General features: G+C 42.6%; 1 protein-coding gene across 1 annotated transcript in view; it reads left to right on the forward strand.

The window, feature by feature from the left end:
- Nucleotides 1–22926, forward strand: part of ATP9A (ATPase phospholipid transporting 9A) — a 482075-nt gene that overhangs the window by 245669 nt on the left and 213480 nt on the right. The window contains exon 14 of the mRNA XM_086932451.1: nt 729–941. Within this exon, the coding sequence (XP_086788577.1) occupies nt 729–941 (213 nt within the window). The remainder of the gene's footprint in view (nt 1–728; nt 942–22926) is intronic.

A 22926-nucleotide genomic window follows, 5' to 3' on the forward strand; every position in this document is an offset into this window, starting at 1 on the left:
ACTTTGTGTATAAACATTATGTAGCCATCTTGGAAGTTTAGAAATAATATTCAAAGGTGGCAGGGCGCAGCTGTTGGTGGGCCACTGTTTGCAATACAGTTGTGCAAGCATCAGCTAAGCCAACAGCGGCAAAAAACAAGCATTGGCAGAATGACTTTGCCAGTGCTTGATTTATAATGGATTTTTTTTATCACTGCCTCGTCCCAAATGATATTTAGGCTGTTGCTATCCGCTGTTGTGGTGGTTTGTTTCATCTTCAGTCAGTGTTGTGACATCAACTACTAAAGAGGGACCTGTCCTGTATGGTCGCAGTTGAGCTCAATAGGATGAACAGTGGAAGCTCTCTATATCCCTTTTAAAAACCTCAGAAATTGAAACCAGCCCAAGGATGTGCATGGGCTGAAAGATTCGTTTTTTTAAATTTGTAGATGTGGTTAACTATCATAATATATAATTGTAAATTGGTATAATATTTTCCTTTTATTAAATGGAGAATTTTATATAACGGAACACACAGCATCTGGCTGCAATGCCAGGGGTAGTATGAAATGGGCTGCTGCATAAGAGTGAGCGACAGGTGGTTGTTAACCAAAACCTGTTGAACAAGAGGTTTACTGTGGTATTTTTTGCTGATAGCTATAGGTGGAATGCCAACAGTAGCTTGATTCTAGGTACCTATTTTGTGTCACATCATGATTTCCAATTTTTCCATTTTTGTTTCATTCCAGCCATCTCAAGATCCTCCAGCATCGAAAGGGCCTACTCAAGCCACAAAAGTACGGAAGACCATGAGTAGCCGGGTATATGAGGCAGTGAAAGCCATTGCCCTTTGTCACAATGTTACCCCGGTCTACGAATCTAATGGCGTGACTGATCAAGCGGAAGCTGAGAAGCAGTACGAAGACTCATGTAGAGTTTACCAAGCTTCCAGTCCTGATGAGGTATGATAGCCAAAGGTGGTTTCTTGTTGTCATCTTCTGTAATATTGATATTTTACAGCCGAAAAAATTGTGATGTTCCATATTAATTCACATTCAACACTTTCACACCATCCAAGAGAATATATTAAAGTCCACTTTAGGCAAAATAAATACTCGTCCAGTTCTGCAGAATGAAAATCTGTTGCACGCAATTTGCCCAATCCTACCTGCGTGTTACAATCCTTTGTCCTTTCCCAACAGTTATGTGATAATCAAGCTTTTTTTGATTTATTAAAAAATACTAAAAATCATTACTAGCCTGGAACAGTTGGAAAGTAAACCCACCTTTCACATTAGAAAAGTAAAGAAAATGTGTTTTCTCCCTTCCTTAGGTAAACAAAGCAAAAGCATTCTGAAATTAGTGTGCCTCAAGTTTTTCCATTGTGGAAAATGCTGATTGAAAACCATATATTTTTTATTTTTTCACCTGAATAAAGTTTCTGAAATGCGGACCATGTTCTGATAGGCACAGACAAAATCTGATGCCAGATGTGTTACTAGTCCCACACAAACATCATACACTGCCTCCTGTGTTACCATTGCTGATGTTTCTGTTCCGTGCATTTTTAAAGCATTTGAAGTTTTTGACTTTACTGAATCTCCTGGTAGGTTTTTTCATTCTTTTTTACTTGAGCGTCAAATATGTTCTTTTGTTACTTCTTTGAAACTTGAATATTTCTAACATTGCCCAAAGACGTTAGATTGCCCTAGATCATGATGAATTTTTTGATACTTCTGCTTCTCCGGCCAACGGCATTAGTATGGAGTTTTATCTCTTACATTTAAATATATATGTTTGTAGCATGTGTGGTGGAAAATACACCTGCTCTGCATACTACTGCAGACTAGTTTTGGGTTCGGACATTTGCAACGCGTTAAGAACTTTTGTGACTCCACTCTTGGTCTACAATGCACCAGCATATGGGCTTCACTTCAGCTTTTTTTGGTTCCACCATCAAGCTTGAATGTTTGGAAATGCTGCTTCAGGAGTGATGTGTTCCCCATCAGTTTTTTCAGCACCAGCTATTCCTCTTTGAACCATGCGATGAAAACAACATTCCTGCCCTGCTAAGTTATTTTCACCACAATGCCTGGGCTGCGAACCCCACTGTTAGCCTGCAATGCACTGCACCTCCTGGCTTCAGCGTATTAGTTTTCTTCGTCATTCCTTGGAGAATGCACCAAGGGCAGGAGTATGGAATGTACACCCTTCCAGTTCTCCTCTAGGGGCCCGATTCCAATCGCGTTTGGAAAGCACTCCGGCCGAGCCGGATCCGGGGTGTTTTCCGATCGAGCCGGACTCCTGCAGTCCGACCGATCGAGTACAATGCAGCTGTATGCTGTCGGACTCGGTTCGGTCGGACTCCCATTGAAGTCGGTGGGAGCCGTTTGTACGATGCATACATGGGCTACCATTGACTGAATGGGTACGTTGTGGACAAGTGCGCCCCCTACAGTGGGTACGCGTTGGTGCAATCCGCACCGTGCATGCCTGTGTTGGGGAGACCCATGGGTCTCTCCCTGTGTCCCGGTCGAAGGACTGCGGTTAACAGGGGGTCCAACCCCCAAAACCCAACTCCGGGAGCTATTGCGAGCCAGAAGCTCCGACTCGATCCGGCTGTGCGAATAGAGCATTTTACTGGCTCGGTCGGAATTCGCCTCCATTGCGCGCCACCGTTGGCTTATGGCCGAGACGTACGGAGCGGTTCGGACCCGGAAACGATTCAGACGGAGATTTCGCGCTTGTTTGCATTGTACTTCGACGTCCCGTGTACGAACCGGACGGAAATTCAGCCTCCAAATCCGATGCGCTAATGCCGAACCAGATTCGGTGCCCTTCCGACCGAGATTGGAAACGGCCCCTAGGTGTAACACCATATACCTCTGAAGAGACTGCATGCTGTCTCTGATTTGTGTCTCTCACTAAACCATGAGGCAACTTCCGGTGACACCTGGCATGCGTCCCTCTGCAAAAAGACTTGCCGGTACCATAGACAAAGGAGGTTGGCTTACCAGAAGGTGCAGCTACAAGCCTTCTTAGAAACATCTGACATTTGTTTAGTCAAAGACATATCTGATGCTATGCAAGAAAATGCTGGGCCCTGTGGCAAGGAAGTGAGAGTCTGGGGGTCATGTTCTTCGAGTGGGATAGGACATGCAGGAACTCTGTGTCAAACGGGCTCCATCCCAAAGACCGGGTAGACTCTCCGCACCTCTTTAGTGTTGCAGGTGACATGAGGTCAGTCTTGAGCTCAGAAATGCCCCCGACAGAGGCAGAGCTGCACACTACTTACATGGGCTCCTGACTACGAGCCCCCCTGAATTGAGAGACTGAGTCCACAAGAGGCAAAAGACCCAATAAAGGCCACTGAGCTGCCTTGTGATTCAAAGTCCCCTTGACCTTTAGGCTCTGAGAAGGCACAATGTGAGCTGAAATTGAAGTCGAAAGATGCATCAGCATTGAAATCAATGCCAAAGCCCCCCTTGACACTGAGAATCGACATTGTCGGGCAGTTGATCTTTGAGAAACTATACAATGTCTTTGAATCTAAGAAGCAAAAACTTTATATATGTAAACATTGGCTAAATCCTTGCTGTGCCTCCCAGTCCAGGGCTTGTCTGGTTTCCCAAGAAGCGCAGGCTGGAATTTGATGAAGAGCCAGGGCTTGATCACTTGAGGCCACGCACCCCTAAAAGGGTCAGAGGTTTGACCACTACTCCACCATTGTTTCCTCCCTTTATACACCACCTCCATCTCCACCACTATCAATCAATCAAATTATACATTTATAGCGCACAGCTGATTCAAAAGAAGTGTCCTGGTGCTAAATAGCAAGAAACACTAGCCTACTGGTACTGAAAGAACAGGATAATTTAAGCCTCATCAAAAAGCAGAGATATGAGCTTCCAATTGAGAACAGACTAGGGGAGGGACATCCAAAGACTAGAGGGCAGTGCTTTCTAGAGTTTGGCAGTCTGAAATGCAATAGATCTGCCTCCTTTTCTAGTCTAGAAAATTTAGGGTCCTGCTACAGTTTGAGGCTGTTTGATCTTAATGTTCTAGCTTGTTGGTAAGAATGTAGTCTTTTTCTCTAATAAAAAGGGCTGAATCCTGAGCCTGCTCTAAAGGCCAAGGTGAGTGTTATAAATGTAACATGCTTGTCAATAGGCAGCCAGTGTAGATGTTTGAAATGAGGAGAGATACACTGACGATATAGAATTCTTAAAATAATTCTTGCTGCTGCATTTTGCACCAACTGGAGTCTGCAGGTTAAATAAGCAGGAAGGTCAAATAAAGACTGTTGCATAATCCAGTCTTGATGTGACCACCATGTGAACATTCATTTTGCGAGTGTGCTCCGGAATGAATTGTAAACAAAACAGGTGATGGACCGAATGTGGATCAATGTCACACACTCACCCCAGTCCGAAGATCTGGGCCCAAATCCATCGTTTTTTTGCACTCCACACCACCCTGGGTTAGACAATGGCGATATGCAAATCGGCTCTGACCCTGTGCCCCATGGGAACAGTCCAGTCCGAACTACAAAAGCCATGTCCTTCCCAGAACGGAATCAAGCATCCGAGGACCGGACCGGTTTCGAGGTAACACCTCATCAGCCCGGCTAGCTTGACTCCAGTGGTGTGGAGTGCCTGGGACCCACGTCTGGGCATCCCCAGCGCACTTAGGGCGGAATTTGCAAACAAAACAGGTGATGGTCCGAATGTGGATCAATGTCACACACTCACCCCAGTCCGAAGATCTGGGCCCAAATCCATCGTTTTTTTGCACTCCACACCACCCTGGGTTAGACAATGGCGATATGCAAATCAGCTCTGACCCTGTGCCCCATGGGAACAGTCCAGTCCGAACTACAAAAGCCATGTCCTTCCTAGAACGGAATCAAGCATCCGAGGACCGGACCGGTTTCGAGGTAACACCTCATCAGCCCGGCTAGCTTGACTCCAGTGGTGTGGAGTGCCTGGGACCCACGTCTGGGCATCCCTAGCGCACTTAGGGCGGAATTTGCAAACAAAACAGGTGATGGACCGAATGTGGATCAATGTCACACACTCACCCCAGTCCGAAGATCTGGGCCCAAATCCATCGTTTTTTTGCACTCCACACCACCCTGGGTTAGACAATGGCGATATGCAAATCAGCTCTGACCCTGTGCCCCATGGGAACAGTCCAGTCCGAACTACAAAAGCCATGTCCTTCCCAGAACGGAATCAAGCATCCGAGGACCGGACCGGTTTTGAGGTAATACCTCTCATCAGCCCGGCTAGCTTGACAATGAATTGTATCATCTTTTTTAAGGATTTAAGCTTTGCAAAACAGACAGGCGGCGCCTGTTGGATTTGAAAAGAAAAGGAAAGATTCGAATTAATAAGATTCCTAAATTTCTGGAAGTGGAAAAAGGGGTAGGTGGGTGATTGAGTTGCTCAAGCCACATTTACAAAGTTCCGGTGGACACTTGGCACCTGTAAAAAGAATTTGATTTATCTGATTTTAATTTGAGAAAGTGAGCATTCATCCACCTTGCCACTCCTTTCAAACATTTGTTTTAAAATTAGGGAGGGCATTATCACTCTGTACCTGAAAAGACAGCAGAAGTTGGGTCTCATAAGTGTAAGACACCACCTGTACACCCCAAGATACAATCAGCTTAGCCAGTGGTTCTAAATCTAGATTAAAGAGAATGGGGCTCAAAGCTAAGCCCTTGGGAACTCCAAACTCTAGCGGCTCGTGGGAAGATGTATAGCAAGAAAGGTGTACCATCTGTGGTCTGTTCTCCAAGAAAGATTTTAATCAAGCAAAAGCTTGAATCTGTATACCTGCCAATTTTATTCTTTTTAGCAAGGTAGAGTGTGAAACCATATCAAAAGCAGCTGGTAGGTCAAGCAATGCTACCATAGCAGAACATCCCCGGGTCAAATTTTAAACAAATTCAGTGACCTTGAACCAATCAATCAATCAGTGACACTTATAAAGCGCGCTACATACCTGTAGGGTCTCAAGGCGCTTGAACAAAGTGGATTCAGTACTGATGCCCTGGGTACAGACAGATTGGACTTTATGCAGTATATTATTAGATTCTAGATAAGAAGTTAATTGTCTGTTGACCAATTTTTTCAAAATAGTGGCTGGAGCCGGCACGAGAGAAATATGATCTGAAATTATTTATTATCGCTGGCTCTGCTTTAGTTTTCTTTTTCAGACTATGGGAAAAGAACCTAGTTCAATTAATCATTTAAAATTTGTAGAGCGCTGAAAATCAGCCATGAGGGTCTTGAAGTTCTGGAGCTGTTCACTGCTGCGTGGTGGTTGATTATGCAAACAACTAGGTATTTAAATATCTTCTGAATTGTTGGAGTGACAATGCTGTCCTGAGGTGCAGGGGGAGGTTGTTCCGGGCCTTGGCTGTCAGGTACAAGAAGCAGCGTCCTCCGCTGTTGGCTTGACAGACTCATGGGCGGTCTGCGATGGAGAGGGAGGCTGATTGGAGGTATCTGGTTGGTTGATGGAAGGTCAGGCGTTTGTTGATGTATGCTGGTCCTTCGTTGTTGAGGACCTTGTAGGCATGGGCCAGCATCTTTAACTGGCATCTGTTCTGAATTGAAAGTTACTTGAGATGGGGTGTGATGTGGGTCCTTCTGGGGAGGTCAAGTATTAGTCTTGCCACTGACTTCTGTATTGTCTGCAGTCTCTTCAAGAAAGTGTGCAGTGATTTCTACATAAAGCGTGTTTCCATAGTCCAGTCTGCTAGTGATGAAGGCCTGAATGACCGTCTTTCTGGTGTTTACTGGGAGACACCTGAAGAACTGGGGGAGCATGCGAAGAGCGTGGAAGCAGGCGGAAGAGACTGCGTTAACTTTTTTCTTCAAGGATAGCTTGCTATCCAGGTTGATGCCGAAGTTTCGGGTGTGGTCTGTAGGGTCGGGCGCAGTTGCAAGCTCCGAGGGCCACCATGAGTCGTTCCATGGGAAGGTGTTGTTGCCAAAGATAAAGACTCTGTATTTTCCAAGTTGAGTTTGAGACTATTGTCCTTCATCCAGTCACCGACATACATCCTGCATCTGTGCAAGTTAGCTTTTGTGGTGGAGGGATCTCTGGAGAGTGAGAGGATGAGCTGTATATCGTGGGCATTTTCAAGTGTATTGTTCAGGATTATATTTAACACGAGGCCAATGAAGTCATTTGAGATGTCATGAGGGATGCCATGTGTGAGGTCATAAGATGTACATGGCAGGGGCGCAAGTTATGGTTAGCTCTCCTAACTATAACTAGTGAATTTCTGTGTTTTTTAATTTCAAAACTTTAATGTTGTCACTGACAAATTCACTTACCTATAACATTACTTTAACCTTTGCTTTTTTCAGTGAATTCTGATGGGTTTTGTAATGTAAAGTAATACTTAATTACCATACATAAATGCAACCCACCCCACCATGCACATGCCCGTGTGTAGGGGGATAGGGCCTGACCTGGGGTACTCCATCTGCCAAGTTCGTTTTATTTTTTTTCATTAAAGGGGCCACTTATATAAATAAAAGTGTAAGGGGACCATGTGGCCCTCCTCACTAAGCCTGGTTAGTCCCTGGGTACTCCATCCACCAGGGCCACTCTTTCATCCCCATCCACAGGGGCTAGACATGCTTGTTTCTTCCCCGATTTCAGGCCTGTGGACCCACCTCTGGGGCCCGGCACACTTGTTTGGGGGGGGGGGGTATGTTAAGATCTTGATTAAGGATGACACCAGAGTATGAAAGGTCTTCCTAAGCTTCGTTAGTGGAGTATAAAAGTTTCGACCACCAGCCCATCCAGCAGGGAGGTTCAACTGACAATGTTTGAACCTCAACTATGAAGCTGTTGCACCAGGCATTGTGAAGACAGCACTGACCTAGATAACATTCTAGCAATCTGGCTTAAGAGGGTTTTAATACTATCCCCCAATACATACCTTAACATCACTTAACCATAACAGCGTGGCACACATCCCCATACCTGGACCGATTTTGGCCTTGTGTACTCCATCCCACGGTGCAAGACGCAATTTTTATGGGAAGGGGATTGCGGTTACAAAAAAGATGTGCTTCTAATGCATCACATGTCTGTAGAGGCAATGAACACCTTATAAATGTTTGTATTGAAGGTGAACTTGCTGCAGATGACAGTTCATGAGTTATGTGCTGTATGTTCCATACACTTTGTGCCTTGAGGTATTAGACAGAATCCTCTCAGCATGGCAATTTCTACTTTAACGTAAAAGACTGTGTGCACGATGTACTAACACATGCACTTGTGCGTGTTTATCTTTAGTAGATGGTATATCTGTAAAGTTGTCAGCACAATATGACAACTGCAGGTTGTATGACCATTAGCACCTTCAGACCTTGGTTATTTTAGGTGAATAGAGTCTTTTTGGATAAGTTTTGCATAGATTGTACATTGTTCTTAGTAGATACTTTTTAATTCTCTGTGGTGTATTTCTCATGAGAGTTTCACTGTCTGCAAACAGTGTGCTACACAGTAAATTCTCTCCATAGAGTTTTTTCTGTACCCAATTTTCTACTCCTATCCACTTCATTTCTCAATGTAGCTTCAGTGACTGAGACTTTGATGCAGATAAAGGCTGTCCAAAGTAGGTTAATAATTTTGGAAGAGGCATTGAATATCTACCCAAGGAAGTTGCATCTGTGATGGCATTAATGATTCTTCGTATTAGTCTGAGCTATACTGTACTTACTTTAAGGCCTCTAATGCCATTCTAGTTTATATAACAATGTGTCCAAAACAAGCTTAGATGTCATCAGTGATATCATAAATGATTTTATTTGAGACATCATCTGGGATGTTATAAATTACGTCATAGAATATTTCATTTGTGATGTAAAATGTGAGGTCATAAGCAGTACATGGCGGTGCGCAAGTTATAGTTAGCTCTGTCAACTATAACTGGTGAATTGATGTGTGTTTTTAGTTCAAAATGTTAATGCTGTCACTGACATTCTTCTAAATAAAAAATTACTTTAATATTTATTTTTTTCATTGAATTTTTTGGAGTATTTCTTAATTATCGCACATAAATGCAGTCCCCCCGCTATACTTTAACCTTTGTTTTTTCCAGTGGATTTCTAACGTTTTTATTAAGTAAAAACAGTTCTTTTTTCACACTTAACTATAACTTTACTTTAACTTTTGTCTTTTTTTGTGAATTGCTAGGGTTTAAAAAAAAAAGAAGTAACATTTTATACCCATAGTTAAAGCCAACCTCTGCCATGCATGGCCTTTGGCCTCGTGCGGTAGTGTGTTGGCCGGAGGGCCTGGACTGTGGCCTTGCCCCGCAACCAAATCTCTGGCAGGTAGCCAACCCCATGCTGTGCATGTATTTTGCAAATGAAGAGGGTGCCACATGCCCCCCTCCCTGAGCCTATTGTGGCCTTGGGGACCCCAACCCCCAGGGCCAAGTATATTTTAAAGAAGAGGTGGGCCATGTGGCCCCCTCCCTGAGCTTTATTATACCCTGGGTACCTCATCCCCCAGGAGGCCTGTGTTTATTGAAAGGGGAGTGGCCCTTTCCCCAAGACTTAAAAAGGTCTTGGGGACCGCATTACCCAGGACAGTGTTTTGAAAAGGAGAGAGGGCCGTGCAACCCCTGTTCTTTGACACTTTTCCAGCCTCTGGTGCTCCATCCTTAGAGCCCGCATTATTAAAGGTTAGTGCCCACCATACACCTGTTGGGGGCCACAGGGAGCAGCTACTTGTGCTGATCCCTCTGGGCAGGATCAATCTCTTGATCTGTATCCCTGCCCACATTAGTGTGAGCAGGGAAACAGATCAAAGCCTGTTCCCAGCTGGCTGGAGCATTTTTTAAAAGCTCCTGCCCACAGGGAGCAGACTTTGTGTTTGCTCCCACCTGGAGGTAGATTAAAAAATGCTCCCATCAGGTGAGAACAAACACAGGTTTCCCTGCACACACCTCTGGGGGCAGGGTATCCCAGAGGGCTGGGGTTGTCTGGGACATAGCTAGTGAGCCATCCCTGCGGGATTGGGTCCCCAGGGCGAAAGAATGCTTTAAAGAGTTTAGTGGTCACAGGGGATGGGTTCCCTGGGGGCCTTTAGAGGCTTGGGGAAGAGGGCTGTGTGGCCACTTCCCCTGTTGCTAACATTTCAGCACCTTGGGTGGGCTTCCCAGTGCCTGTAATGCCTCTGGGGGGGAAGGCGCGTGGCCTCCTCCCCAATTTTGGTGATTTTGGCCCCGATTGTAGGCTCCACTGGGCCTATAATGGCTCAGGGAGGGGGAGGGCACACAGGACCCCGTGGGATCGCTACATTTTTTGGGGGGTGGGGTTCATTCTGTTGCAGGGGCTCTGGGTCCCCCCATGGGGCCTAGAAGGGCAGGGCATCCCTAGCCTGCCCCTTATATTATTTTTTTTATTTTTTTACATGTTCTGAACAGGGGACTTTTTCTCATGTTTCTGGCAACCAATCAGAGAGTTTGCTCCACCAGGAGTCGGGCCATCTCGCTTCTGTGGGAGTCAAAGAGAAATAAAGCTTTGTGGGCCAATCAGAAAGCTCTTTTTTTTAATTGGCGATCAGAGACTCTCGCTAACCCATCTATCCAGATATACAATTATTTTCTACCCTTAATTTATCAAAAACTACTGAACAGATTTTCACCAAATCACAAAAAGCAATATCTGTGGGCCAACTGGAATGCTGCAATTGGCTGGCCGCAACCCAAGCATAAAGTTGCGGCTACCAGTTTATGAATTGGTTCATGGTCTCTGGGGCTGAAATTTCAAATTAATTGTTGTATAGAGGGTCAGGGTAGTGGTACCCTGACGTTATGTTTGATATATAGGGGGTCTTTGAGGGACCCCTGATAGGAATAAAGTGTCAAGAGAAGGATTTTTAAAATGAGACACAAGATTTGTGAATGTGTTGTGACTGGCATTGCGGCCCCTGTGTAACATTGCAACATATTTGTGACTATTGGCGATAAATGAAAAAAATATATATCGTATATGTACACTCTCTCACACAGTCATTCACCCACTCACAGACCTACTTAGACAGTCACGCACCCACTCACAGGTCCACTCAGACACTGATGCACCCATTCACAGGCCCACTGAGAGAATCTGACACCCACTTATGCAGCCTCCCAGAGTTCCTCTCAGATACTTACACAGCCACTCACAGACCTACTCAGGAATTCATCTACCCACTTACAAGCCCACTCACAGACCCATGCACCCACTCAAACACTCACACACCCACTCACAGACCCAGAGGGAGACTTATGCAGCTAATCAGAGATCCACTCAGATAATTACGTAGCCACTCGTAGACTCATACACCCACTCACAGACTCACTCCGACATTCATTCAACTGCTCACAGACCCACTCAGATACTGACACACCCACTCACAGACCTACTCAGAGACTCATGCACCCACTCAGAGTCCCATGCACTCACTGACAGACCCACCCAGACACTCACTGACAGACCCACTGAGACACCCACTGACAGATCCACTCAAACACATGCACCCACTCAGACACTCAAGGACCCACTCACAGACCCACTCACGCACCCACTCACACTCATGCACCCTCTGTCAGACCTACTCACACTCATGCACCCACTCAGACACTCATACACCCACTCGCAAACCCACTCAGAGACTCATGCACCCACTCACAGACCCACTCAAATGCTCACACCCACTCACAGACCTACTGAGACACTCACACATCCTCTCACACACCCACACCCCTCCTCACTCATGCACCTATTCACACACCCAGTGAGATACTTATGCAGCCACTCCAAGGCCGAGACAGACAGACAGACAGACAGACAGACCAACAGACAGACACACACACACACACACACACACACACTCTCGTTCTCTCTCTCTCGTTACAGTTAGGAAATATAATGTAAAAAAACTAAGAAATTCACTTAAAAAAACCAAAGGTTACATGAACATTGTAGTTAGGCTCAGATTTCGGCTGTACACAACCAGCGAAATTCAATGGTTATAGATACCTGAGCTAACTATAATTTATGCCCCGCAACGCACTACCTTACATATTACATCACTCATGACCTGGTCAGTGACATCACACATGACACCATTGATGACATCATCCAGAGGACCACTCACGCATCCCATCACAGACCCACACAACTACTCATACACCCCCTCACACACCCATACAACCGTTCACACACACACCCTCACTCATCCATAGAGCCGCTCACACACCCACCCACTCACTCACACATACAGCCAATCACAGAACCACTCTCTTACTCACACAGCCACTTACTTGCTCAGTCATACAATCACTCAGACACCCACTCTTACATCCACTCACACATGCAGACATCAATCCATACAGGAACTCACTCACCCATATAGCTCTGACTTACCCACTCGCACATCCATACAGGAACTCAGACATCCACTCAATCCCCAACACAAACTCTCACATACCCAGTTTCACATGCATAAAACCACTCACATACCGACTTATAAACCCATACAACTACTCACATATGCAGTCACCCACATGCACATCCAACCACTTACACACCCTCTAATACACCAACAAACACACTCACACCCCCTCTCACACATCCATAGATTCACTCACGCCCACTCACATCCCAACAACCAATCTCAAATCCATACAGCCATTCATACGCCCACTCACAAACCAATACAACCACTCACACACCCATTCAAACCTTAGCAACCACTCACACATCCATACAACCACTCCCACACGTCCACACACAGTGACTCACCCTCTCACATAATATGTGTATCACTCAGTAGTGTATCTAGTATAGTAATTTAACTTTTGTTGTAGCTTTATACGTTCAGCAATCATTAGCTCTTAGAAAAGACTTACACTCACTGGATAATGTCATCAGTGATGTCATTTGAGATGTCATTAGTGATATCACTGACCATGTCATGAGTGATGTAATATATGAGGTCATAAGTAATGCATTGAGGGGGTGTAAGTTATAGTTAGCTCAGCTAACTAGAACTGTTGGATTTCACTGAGTAGTTGTACTAGGGAAATCTGAGCCTCACTATAATGTCCCTGTAACCTTTGGCTTTTTTGGCGAGCTTGAAGAAAACAGACCACCAGGACAATCCAATGGCAAATGTTTCTTTATTCCTTATTTTTCACTCATCATCTCATGACGCGTTTCGGGCACCCAGTGCCCTTGTTCACGTACTGGGAATGTAGTACCATGTTTTTTATATGCTTTTCTTAATGCAACACCACGTGATAATAAACAGTGAAGAAACACTGTGGTTTGTTAGTTCTTTCCAGTTAATGCAAGCATTTGTCTTGTAGAGGTAGCGTATTGCATATATTACACTATTTTAGACATTTCTAATGTTACACATATATTAAAATATATATGTAAACTTCACATTTTAATTACTGTGTGCATCAAAAAAAGTAGAATAAATACATTGATTATTATAATTAGTTAAAACACAATAAATATGTATAAATAATTCCAAATATACACATTATCACATTTTCATAAATATCGATATAAATATCAAACCAATTGTGTGCAAAATACGTAAAGAACAACTTTCAGCATAAATGCCGGAATAACCCTCATGTTCTTGGTTAATTAATATCTGCCAATTGCAAAAAAAACGCTACATTTGAATTTTCAAATCTTTAAATGACTAAAATGACTGCCTAAATGCTGTTATAATTTAAATTAAAAAAAATGTTTTGTCCATTTTGATCAAATGCATTGATTTATAACAAGCCTAAAAAATGACATAAGTGTTTCCATAATTACTGTGCAAATAATTAAATGTTATTGACGATCATATATATATATATTCAAATTCTGTTTTTCAAGCAGAGTTTTTAAGATTATGATTAGTGCAGTGTCATTCACGCTGAGTTGAACAAAGAAAAAAACCCTTTACCACTCCTGGCACAGTATTATAGCTTTGGATTGGTAAAATAACATCCAAGCCAACCTAGAATGCATAAAAGCAACCCCTGCTATGAGTGTTTTGCTCTAATTTGAGCTCATCGGGCAGGTATAGCTTTGTCTAGACACAAGGGAGCACCTACTAGAAGTGAAGACAATACCATCTCAGGCTTAGAGTGCTTCATAAATTAAGCAAAAAGGGAAGCAGGGAACTCTGAGTAGTCCCCAAGTTTAGGCTTAGAGTGTTCCTTTATTTGGAGAACTCTACAAAACCACCAATACACTAAATCAACTCACTAAAAATATCTGTTTTTCTAGCACAAAAATAAAAAATTACCCTGTGACGGTCGCCCCCTGGTACTTACAATTAGGACCCAGTTATTTTTAGTTTGTTGATAATTTTGGCGGCATTTGATGAATCTTCATGCAACTTTCCCCCAAAAATGTTTTTACCCACCTCGGCTGTTTCTTTGAAAGTTACAGTGTGATCCCTGAAGTGGAGGTCAATAAAAGAGAGGTTCCCAGAATGGGTTTTCCCTAAGCAATTTTCCATAGGATAATTGAATATCAATACAGATAAAGTGTCTGAATAGAATTACACCAGATTTGGAAGAAAGCTAAATCTCTAATAAGAAAGTGTGCTTTTTGTGCTGTGTAGCAGTTCCTTTCAGTAGTTTGGGAAATTAATGTTCAAAATGTATAGATATCTTAGAATGGCGGCCAAAGCGTTTTGATTGAGAGGCATCAACTTGTTTTGCTAATGCCTTTGGAGCCGCTAGACGAATCTTCATGAGTCTTTCCCAAAAAAGTGAATCCATTATGTTTTGGGGTTATCCATCCAGCAGGGGCTAGGATAATAGGATGGGGGCCCAAAATGCAATATCCCCATGCAATTTCTACAGGAAATGTTGGACAGCATTACAGCCACAACTGCTGAACGGACTTTCCTCAGATTTGACAAAAATCTAAATCTTTACGTAGAAAGCATGCTTTTTGTAATTTGGTGTAAATCCGTTTAGTAGTTTCTGAGAAATTTAGTTTCACATTTTATAGATATCTGGATGGTAGGGTTTGCAAAATCTCAAGAGATTCCACCAGGCACGCAGCTTCAAATAATGGAGTGATCTGATTGGCCATGAGGGCCTTTTTTCCCCATCAACCATCTTATTCTCGCTGGAGCGAGAGACTCCTCGAAGTTCTGCAAGAGCACTTTCCTCTGATTGGCTAGCCGCACCACCAACCTAACTTTTGCAGCTGCCATTACAGGACTCAGGGACTCTGTTCCTGTGTCCTGAAAATTAAAATGAATTACGGCGTTAGGGGACAGGTTAGGAATACCCCGACACCCTTGCCCTTGTATGGGAGGTCGAAGAGAGACCTGACCTGTAAAAAAATGTTTTTATAGGACACAGCGATCCTGCTGGAGTCTTTCTGGCATCAGCATTGCCCCTGTGGCCCTGAAAGACTTTTGCCGAACGCCTAGCCCTTTGGCCAACTCTACACCTTTGGAGGGGCATGGTGGGGGGTTTACAAAGTTATGTAACAGTATAAAATCTTACTTTGTAAAAATCAAAGAAATGCACTGAAAAAAACAAAGGTTAAAGTGACACTATAGTTGGGTAAAACTTCAGTTAAATTGTAACATTTTAAAGTAAAAGAAAATCACTGAATTGCAGCAGTTATAGTTGACTGAAGAAACTTCAACTTGCACCCTCGCCTTGCTCTGCTTATGACTTCACACATCACTCATGAAATGTTATATGACATAATTGATAACATCACTGATGACATCTGAAATTACATCATTGATGACAATATGCCTGGTGGGGGGGGGCAAATGATAGTTTTTCAGTTACCTAGAACTGGTGACTTTCCGTGGATTTTGTGTTTAAAATGTAATGTTTTAACTGACATTTTCACCTAACTACAATGTAACTTTATCCTTTGTTTATACTGTGAAGAACAAAAATTAAAATATACATACATACATACATACATACATACATACATGCATACATAAATACACACACACACACACATACATACATACACTCACTCACTCCCACTAGCTTCTTTAGATAACCATTGAAGTGCCTCACTGTAGCACTCGAGGAATACTAGACAGACTAGGAGCATGTGATTGTATTCACATTTGTATTTTTTTATTTTATTGCATACACTGTGGACATATTTGCTGTAAGTGTTAATAGAAAAGGCATGTGAGCTTATTGCAATTGCTCAATGTGGTGGATTGGCAGTAGGAAGTTAACAGGATTATGGCCTGCTTGTTCCCCTTCAATGACATGCAGAATGCATTGTACCATTTTGTTGCCAGTGATGGGGCACACTGTCAAGAAGGTAGCAGGCCATGATGTTGATCCTCCCTGGACCACCAAGGAGCTTGCTTTTGCATTGCTAACTCTCTGACTATTAACCCCTTCGATGCTGATGACGAGCTCGTCATCAGCCACGGTGGTCGTTTGCGGATGACGAGCTGAGCTCGTCATCTAACGCGGCTTTTAGAAAAAAGCCGCGTAGCGGAAAAATAACCGCCGCAGCGATGCGGTTAAGAGTTGGGTATGGTCGACTTCAAAGAGAGGAGTTTGTTTGTTTCAACTGGTTTGGTTAATGGAACGTGTTCTGGTGGACGCTTGTCATACATTCCGCATGGGTGTCATTGTGCCAGGTTTGGGGCAGGATGCCACATTGATTTAGACCAGAAATGATGTTGCTTTCCATGCTGCTTTGGAGCTGGACTGCAACTGCGACTTTTCCAGGACTTGAAGAAACAAAACATTTCATGAAGAGAGAATCATTCTTGTCACCCTGTTTGAATTACTTTTACATTTGTCCAGATTCAGTTTCAGCTGGAGGGAGGGAGAGGGGGAGGGGAGGGGAGGGGAGGAGGTAGAGGGGGAGGGAGAGGTAGAGGGAGAGAGTGGGGGAGAGAGAGAGAGAGAGAGAGAGAGAGAGATTAATTTAAATGCCGAATATCCCAGTTGAACAGCAGGAGGTGACCAGTTAACCTGTGCCAAGTTTCGCTAAAAAATGTAACATACGCATGGCTTGTGTGGCAAATGCACATTATACGTAAAATGCAGCCGCAAAGCTAACTTTTGATATTGAACATACATATGAGACATCGTTTGATATATCTTTTCTTTTGTAAAATGGTTGTTTAACAACTCTTTAAACATGTCATACAAATTATGCACCAATAACTCAATTAGTGGTTATTTGGCTAGTTGTTAAATTAACCCAGTTTATAAGTACTTATTTTATCCGCCTGGATGATGAAAGCATGAGTGGGTCCTACCCGTGCCGATATCCAGATTTAATTTCACAGATGTATTTTGTGTTACTCAAGAAGATGCCTTGTTTATTGGGCGCCATTGTTCTAATGCTCAGTATTGTAACAGTTTGAGGTGGCGCCAGCGTCCAGCCGAGAGGCGGTGACGTCTTCACATCACAGAGTGAACATGTCAACTCGACTCCACTATCGATACTTGCAAGATGGCGCTTGTTGTAACAATAAGATTCAAACGTTGAAAAATTAACATCACCTGCTTTAAATGGTTCTATATGTTGTGCATGCTTGTGATTGAAGACCTCATGGGAAACGGTCAAACTTGTCTAATCGATTGGCTAACGACATACACGTTTTAGCACATGTTAAAATATGACACTTAAAATCTTACATTTAAAAAATATTATAAACATAATTTTTCAAAAACAGATACAAAGAGCCATTCTTTTTTTACGTTGGAATAGTTAGGATAATTTTTACCAGTTGGCATGCATTTCATTTCCTGAAACAGAAGGCCGGATTTCCTAAATTTGTTTCCTGCAGAACCCTTGAAGCATCTTTATTCAGATATCAGTTACCGCAGCCCGGGGCCCGGTGGTCCTGTCAGCTGCAGCCCAGCCATACAGTAACTGGCAGGGGAAATGAGACAGATAGCATCTGAGAGGAGATAAGAGAGGTCTGAGGTTCTTAGGTAAACAGTATTTAGGCCCCGACAGAGCCACGCGGTGAACAAGACACCGAGAGTGTGCTGATTAATTGAGCCCTGACGCCGGGCTGCCGGAAAATGAACTAAATTAATCATTTTGCGAGCAGCCAATAACAAACAAGCAACTTTTCTCCAGCTGCCTCCTAAAAATTGGCAGATTTAGCTTCCATCTGTATTCTGCCTGCCTTAGATCGCAAAGTAGTTTTGAAGAGGAAAGAGTTATTAAAAACAGCTTAGAATCTTAAAATGTGACCACTTCTTTATGTTTGCAATGTAAGCAAAACTATAAACAAGGTTGGGCAAAGACAATAGGTCTGGCTTTGATTTAGAGTCCTAGTAAAACTGTAAATAAAAACCTGCTGCAGTGAAAACAACACAAAGCAAAGCGATCGGTTTCTGTATTGAATGTATCCATGAAATAATTAAATTCAGTGAGATGATGGAATGTACTTTTGAGATATAAAATAGTCCATTGTCCATTGCAAAAAACAAATATTATGGAGCCTTATCTTCTGGGTTATCCTGTTGGAAAAGTTTACGGTGTCCTTGGCTGCCTCATGATGCTGACATGTCTATTGTCTTTTCTCTGGGCTGTGATTGCAGTATTCATTCAGTGTGGCTGAGAAAACAGTTAAATAGTTGAAATAAATAAAGTCATCCAACTCCTAATGCACAGAAGTCCTATACACGTAAAATGTGATGTTTTAGGGTTTCAAGAGCCTCAATGCTCAGTGCCCCGTCAACCAGTAATCTTGTATTGGTGGCCATGAGTCACAGCATGCAGTTGCTGGTGAATTAAGCAGGTAGCCAATCTGGCTTGGCTTTGGGCTCAGGGTAGGGAACACAGTTGGTTCTGGTATGGGGCTAGCAGTCTAAAGTACATCTACTTTACCAACTTTCTGTGTCCAGGGAAGTTATGAAGAACTGACCTGTGCCAGATTGGGTATTGTGTAGTGATGTAAACTCATAGATGGCCTTCCGTTCCATCACCAATACTATAATAGTCAGCTGGCGTGCCACTGATTATAGTTTAAACAGGCTGCATAATAATTCCATTATTCTGCTTGGCCTTTTTACACTCACATAATCGTTCCAAAATGGATGTTTGGAAGATCCCTCACATTCCCACCTATAGGACAATTGATATCTAAAAGAAAGCAGTTAATGTATTTGGAGGGGGTATACCTGTTAAGGATTGGGCAATATTTACATATCAACAGACTTGGGATGTGTTAGAGATATTGCAATGAAACAAAGCGCCGGGACACTCGGTCCGAGTAGCTGAGCGCGTAATAAAACTCTATATAACATAACAAAGGTTAAAATATTTATGTGTGGAAAAGTCCTTTGTGATCATAAAATATACTGGTTTTGTATCTGACTTTACCTAACAAGGAGATGTACCTTCACTGTTCTTACCCAACAAAAAATCCATCTAGTACTTTCCTTCAGTCCAAGTTCATATGTTCCAAAGCATAATATTCGTTATCGTTTATTCATGTGGTGATTAATGTATGCATGCATGATTGCTTTATTTGTTGGCTGCAAGTCCTGATTATCAATTCACTGTGTTAAGAGGTCATCAATGTAGTAGAGCAGTGACTATTCATAAGTAATTCAAAATTCACCCTAGATACCTCTTCAGTACCTGTTAAAATAACAGTGTGTGCTGGAATGGAATGTCTCAATTGGTGCACCATAGGAAAAGTGTAACCAGAAAGCCTATGTTGTAGGTACACTCAAACAAACTAACAGCAATGTCTATCAGGTATATACTAATCTTATATGTGTGATCTGAGGCAGGCTTAATGTGAGTGTTACCAGAAAAAACAACAAACATAAACTGAAAAATTGGGACTTGAGGACAGGGTGTTTTTTTGTCTTGAGCGAGCTGATATATGAGGCGAAAATTGAGTGTAATTTGAAATATATTTATAGCTCATGTATGAGTGATAATTCAAAGGGAGTTGGGAAACTTTGTCACCAGTGTTATTTTCTTGGTGCCATAGGGTGTTTGATGCAGTGCCTAGTATTACATGAATAACCTGGAGGCACAGTTACAAGAGTGATATATTTTTATGCAGTTATCTTCTCTACCGTGGCCCGAGACAGTAAAATTATTCTAACCTTTGGGATATGACTTCCCTTGGGTTCTGTAGAGTTTCTGCAATCTGAGGCGGTGCTCCGACATTTGGGACTGAAATATCTGTTTCACATTGGGCATGCTCCTGCTAAGTAAACCCTGAAATTACGTATCCTTGTAACTTTTCCTTTTTCCTATACGTCTCTTTCAAAATGTTCTCCAGTCAAATTTACCTGAAAGATGCAGGATGCAAAACTGAAAGTTAATAAATCTTGATAGAAATGAAAAGGACCTGATATATTAATTTTGAGATTTGGTAGAGAGCCGACTGAAATGTCATGCCCTGGTGTTTTAGAGTAAATAATAGTGAGATTCTGACACCAAAAGCACAGTATACGCTTTTTAATGGATTTCTTGGTGTAGAATCTTCAAACAGCCTGGTGAGCATCAAGCATGCTTCGTATAGCATAGAAGTATGCCAGTATGAGAGCCACTTAGGTACCGTCTCTAAATTGGAGTACTTTTTGACAATGTCTTGTTTGAAAATGCACCACTTGGCTCTTGTTTTTCTTTAAAAAAAAACATAGCAATAGAACTTTCCTTCCCCAGACGCATCCTTCTCTGGGGAAAGCAGCGAGGGGGGTGGGGTATTGGCTTCGCTCGCTTTCACTGCTGGTCGAGGTGGACATCTATGCCACAAGATATGACAACCTAGCCTTCTGCTCCTACCACAGTGGTTTAGGCACCCAGACACTTATTGGATGGGTATTGAACCACTAGATTTTATTAATAAAGATGCCATATTATATCTGCACTTACTATGAAGGTTATTCATATCTGTGTGTTTGAATTGGTAACTTTTTATGTTTTAGTCTTTTTTCTCTCTCTCTCTCTCTCTCTCTCTCTCTCTCTCTATATATATATATATATATATATATATATATATATATTATATATATATATATATATATATATATATATATATATATTTATATCTATATTATATATATATATATATCTTCATGTGGCGGCATGCTGCCAGAATGCAGAGGGTGCCGGTGACGCGCCAGTGCCCAGGCGTTGTATTCATCAAAGTAAATCCTCCGTATCCGTTCACAGAGAAACAACACTCTGCATAGTGGTGAATATTCAGTTTATTGAAATCCTATGGCAAACATAAACGTGTTTATTTAATAGGGGAGAGGATGTAGCCTTAAGGCTAGAGCCGTCAACCTCGAAGCTGGGGAACTGGGCAAAAAAAATGAATATGTTCTCATGTAGCGATACTGGTGCTCATGTAAAGCGCTCTGATACCCGATGTCTCGGGTCTTGTTTGCACTTATATAAAACTCTAAAAAAAAAATAGGATTTTAATAAATTGAATATTCAGCACTACGCAGAGTGCTGTTTCTTTATGGATGCATACAGAGTATTTACTTTAATATATATATATATAATCAGATGAGTAATTTAATATTTAGCAAGGCACCTTTTTTCTTACACAAATGTGTTGGGCATCTTTAAATTCTGTTTTGAAATGCTCATTCATGTATAAGTATTTTCCAGATGTAATTTGGCTCATAGTCTGGCATCCACTGAAGTGTCATGTACTGTATGAGTGTCCAGGAAATTAGGAAAGGCCAGCTGATTTAAACTATTTTCATTGTGTTGTCGTTTCCTCAACACGTTCCTTTCATAGTAGAATTACCTCCTTCCTTTGGAAATGGAAAACAGGAATTGGGCCAGTCGGGATGCTCAAAAGTGTTCCCATGCTGGGTTATGAGAAATATGTGCAGTGCTAATCATTTTTTTCTTATGAGTTTATATCCTGTATACATATTTGTAATTGAACAATGTGCTTTTCCGGGCTGTTCCGGAATAATATTTCATTGATGCTATGTTCAAGTTTATCTGAGTCTTCAAAGTGCACCTACAAGGTATATTAATTTATTTTTCAACATTTTTTCATAATACTGACAGACATTAATTTTTATCTTGCACATGTATAATATAAACAGCATGTGTTGCTGTGGATACATGCTCCACACAGTCCTGCCATCTGTCAACCAGTCAATCAATCAATATTTGTAGACACGCTAATCACCACAAGGGGTATCCAGGCACTGTTTTAGCCTTCCCATACTGCCCATGGTACCACGCGAAGTACCCGAGTTTGGGTTACTATAAAGTGTGTAATCGCCACCTCTCCTTGATCAGGATGATTCCATGTATGAAGATTGTCTAGCCTCTGATTGAAGAATACTCTGTGCTACCAAAGGGAGAGGCATTACAGAGTGTGCCAACAGTCCACCACCAACATGCCCAACACCTTAGGTGAACAAGACCCGTTCGACACTGAGGAAGGTGTAGCTACCAGACTTTTGGCCATCCTGCCCCATTAGCCTTCCCCCAGCCTAGAGGCCATCTTCTCTAGTGGCTCCAACAAAGAGGAAAAACATTACCCCATTGTTTTTTTAAGACAACACTCCTCAAATGAAGACCTTCACCAGGATCTAAAGTATTTGCCTCAAGCCGAGGCAATACACTACTCCTGAGGGAGTCTATCATGGTGCTCCATGCACAAAACACCACAGCCTCCAGGGCCCCCGGCCGTCTTTGGTTTCTGGTCAGCACTGAACAGAGGCCTCATATCAGAAAAAAACAGCCCAAGAGGGTCAGCCCCTCTTAGCCGTCAAGCCCCAGAACCACCAGCAAGCTCGACTCCACTCAAAGCTGAAGGCTCATTTGATGCCAGCACCTAAGCCATTGTCACCTCTGCATCAATGTTGGCCATGGCTTCGTCAACGTCACTAACACCCTCGACAACTGACTAGGAAAACTTGGG

Source organism: Lissotriton vulgaris, chromosome 7, assembly GCF_964263255.1.
Source record: "Lissotriton vulgaris chromosome 7, aLisVul1.2, whole genome shotgun sequence".
Classification (NCBI taxonomy): domain Eukaryota; kingdom Metazoa; phylum Chordata; class Amphibia; order Caudata; family Salamandridae; genus Lissotriton; species Lissotriton vulgaris.